Source organism: Lipotes vexillifer, unplaced genomic scaffold, assembly GCF_000442215.2.
Source record: "Lipotes vexillifer unplaced genomic scaffold, Lipotes_vexillifer_v1.1 scaffold458, whole genome shotgun sequence".
Classification (NCBI taxonomy): Eukaryota; Metazoa; Chordata; class Mammalia; order Artiodactyla; family Lipotidae; genus Lipotes; species Lipotes vexillifer.
The window spans coordinates 509,397-512,906 of NW_006783957.1; the positions used below are offsets into that span (position 1 = coordinate 509,397).

General features: G+C 39.3%; 1 protein-coding gene across 3 annotated transcripts in view; it reads left to right on the forward strand.

Moving 5' to 3' along the window:
* The window catches only part of MARCHF6 (membrane associated ring-CH-type finger 6), a 72,226-nt gene that overhangs the window by 59,064 nt on the left and 9,652 nt on the right, over positions 1 to 3,510 (forward strand). For all 3 annotated transcript variants that reach the window (XM_007456441.1, XM_007456440.1, XM_007456442.1), the window contains one exon: positions 1,366 to 1,500. In XM_007456441.1, the coding sequence (XP_007456503.1) occupies positions 1,366 to 1,500 (135 nt within the window). The remainder of the gene's footprint in view (positions 1 to 1,365; positions 1,501 to 3,510) is intronic.

The following is a 3,510-nucleotide window of genomic DNA, read 5'->3' on the forward strand; positions in this document are numbered from 1 at the left end:
AAAGAGTGTTCCTTTAAGACAGTTGTTTTCTGGTTCATTCTGAGAAATATCGTCAGATGTATTTGAGGGTTAAAAGAAAATCATGCTATTAAATGATCCGGTAAGGCCCTTGAGTAATAAGATATTCTGTAGAATTTAAAATCAATTTGTTTAAGTAGAAATTTCCTTTAATGATATTTTTTCTAAAATCTGATTGAAAAAAGATTTTTTAATACATAAAATCTTGACTTCAGGATTAAATCAGTGTTTTTCACATAAATGGGAAATTGTGTAGTAAATTACTGATTGATCATAATGTTGGCTATGACTGGTAAATATGTTTAGGTCACTGCTTTATGCCTTTTCATTTGTATAATCAATTCTGGTTTTGTATCTGAATTTATATCTTGATTTCACTGAAAGTTTAATAGCTGTTTAATATTAGTGTTGAAAGAAAAACATAGGAGAGTCATTGTATATTAAGAATGGAGGGAGTTGATTGCTGTGTAATCCATAAGATGAGACACTTACCTATATTTAAAATACAGAAACTAGCTAGTACCACTTTTCATTTGATATTCTTCCATATCATATTGCCATGTAAAGAAGTAGGTACTGCCTCTTAATGCACACCACTTTTAATCTCTTGCTGTTGAAATGGATGTACTCACTGAGGCTACCTTAAGAAAAAGGGACATCAAGGCCACTTTAAAAACTTGATTTCTTTGTCAGGATTTCATAGTGGCTCTTGCATGTTATCTCTTCTCTTTGTGTCTACTTTATTTTCATTTTGCCACTTTGTCCAAATTCTAGAGCTGTGTTAATAGAATAGCCCTGTGGCTAATGGCTACCATATTGCACAACACAGATACAGGACATTTCTGTCATCATAGTAAGTTCTGTTGGACTCTACTGTTCTCAGGGGAGCTAATTTGATCAACTTGGTAATTACCTTAACTGGGGTTATACAGAGCCCTTCAACTATGCCAGTCCATCTCAGGGGTCACAGGTCAGCCTGTGGGTGGACCACCACTGGATCAGGGGCCTGGGACAACCAGTAGCTTTTCATGGACAAACAAAAGCCTACTCCTGAGACTGAGATTGAGAAAAGCAGCAAAGCCACCTGATTAATATATGTAATAAAACGAATTTCCTATAATTTTGTAGCAATAATGCATAGTAATTTCATGTTTTTATTATAGCTTGAGTTTTTATAGTTACACATTCAGATTTCATTTAAACATGTAACATAAAATGTAAGTTATTTAAGGTATATATTCGTTCGTTAGGCATCAGGTCAAAGAAGAGTAAATTTCCACATGAGATAAAGAGCTTGGCTTAAAAGTCATAGAGTCTCTAACGACAAGGCTTTTCATTCCTTGATAGATAATGAAGACCGTGATAGTTGCAGTGCTGCTGGCTGGAGTCGTCCCGCTTCTTCTGGGGCTTCTGTTTGAGCTGGTTATTGTTGCCCCCCTGAGGGTTCCTTTGGATCAGACTCCTCTTTTTTACCCATGGCAGGTAAGTGTGTGTCTTTTGCTCATGATATTTCTTTATGTATTTGGAATCAGAAAAATTCTTGTTTAAAGTGATTTTAAGCAGTTTGTTTAAGGAAGACTCCTTAAGTTTTTCTATTGTAGGAACTCTTATAAAATCGATTAGATAATGCATTTTAGCTTTTGAAATATGCAGGTCATGCAACACCTTTAAAATACCTTACTTTATAGGTTTAAAATGTCACTATAGGCTTCACCAGTGTTTAAAGATACAAACTAACGTGTTGAACTTTTCACTTCTAGTTAGGGTGCGATATCTTGCTCCTTTTGGCTTTGAGACTTGAAGCAATAACTTACCCTTTTGAAAAACTGCAGCATTTTTTCCCACAAAGTCACAGGCTTATTAAAAAGAGCATTCTGAGGGAACCTATGCAGGTCACAGCAAAGGCCTTAAAATGCTCATGGAAAAAGAAATTTAACTTTTCTGTCAGAGCCTGAAGTTAACGTCATAGACCTCAAGTTTTTAAGAGGTGTTAGGGGAAAGAGCTAGGTATTGACTTCAGTCATTCAAAGGCTTTTCAGCCTTGTTTTAAAAATCTCCTTTTAGTAGATTATGATGAACTTTTCAGAAATGAAAATTATCCTCTACTTTCCAGATGAAGAACCCCCATAAACTTCATCTAACAGCAAATATTTACTTGAATGCTTTAATGTACATCCAAACCCTGTACTGTATAACTGGGATGGAAATGAGGCTAATGGAGGAACTTCTCGGGGACCTTAAAGGCTGGTGGGAAAGATGGTTACTGTGCTGTGATCGGGGCATCAGCATCGTGTGGGAGAGGCATCTACCCAGCTTGGGGGCTTCAGGTGTGGTCTTCTGCAGGAGATAATGTCTAGGACAGCATGATAGAGTGCGGAGGAGTGGGTGAGAAAGGAAGAAGTGTATTCCAGGAGGGAGTGAGTGGGCAGACCTTGAAGTGAGACAGAGCATACGACATAGGGGACCTCCTCTCATCCGGTGTGCTCATAGATTAGAATCAGATTGAAAGGGAGCAAGAAAGGGGAATCGTTAAGCATATATGATGCCTTTCTGTAGGAGCTGCATTGCAGTGTAGTCTAATAGCATCAGTGATTGAAGTAAGGCTGTTTTTCACAGAATAATGCCAACAATAAAGGTAGAAGAATTAATTAGGAAAGTTACTGTTTTGCAATAATTAACAAAATAATTGATTCTAAGGATTGTCAGTGGATTCTGAACCTATCAGGTGAAAGTCGATGGTTCTTTAGCTACTGTGCTGCAATAGCAAGTTACCTTGCAGCTCCAGCTTACTGGTATAAAACAACCATTTATTTTGTCCACAGAATCTGTGGATCAGATATTAAGACAGGGTATATTGGCTTGTGTCTGTTTCATGTTATCTGGGGTCTCACCTGGGAAGGCTCAGTGGCTGAGTGTGATCTGACAGCCTTATTAGCTGGCATCATTTGGAGACGTCATCACTCATGTGTGAGAGTTGGTGCTGGTTATTGGTTGCACCATATCTGGGCTATTGGCTGGAGCCCCTGGATGTACTTGAGCTTTTTTACAGCTTGGTAGCCTCAAGGCACTTGGGCTTCTTACAAACAAGGCAGACGCTGCATCACTTTTTATGACCTCTTCTCAGAAGTCCTGCAGCGTTGCTCTTCACTACATTCTGCTGGGTATGAGCAAGTCACAGTTTGGCCTGGATTTAAGGGAAGGGGATATAGATCCCTACCACTCCACAGGAGAAGGATTTGCAGTCATGTTTTGATGCCACTACAATGCAGAAGTGGTTGTTTGCATGGTGACAAAGTGTCACCTTACAGATTACTTGCTACCTCAGAGGGAAACACAACTTTATAGGGGAGGGGTCAGGCAGATGCTACTGTAACCCAAGAGATCACTGCAGATGTGGCAAACAGATGGTATACGCCTCCTGAGGTTGTGCAGTACGCGGCACTGAAAACGAGCAAAACAGCCCCTGGGGTCCAGGAGCTAGGCCTCCTGCTG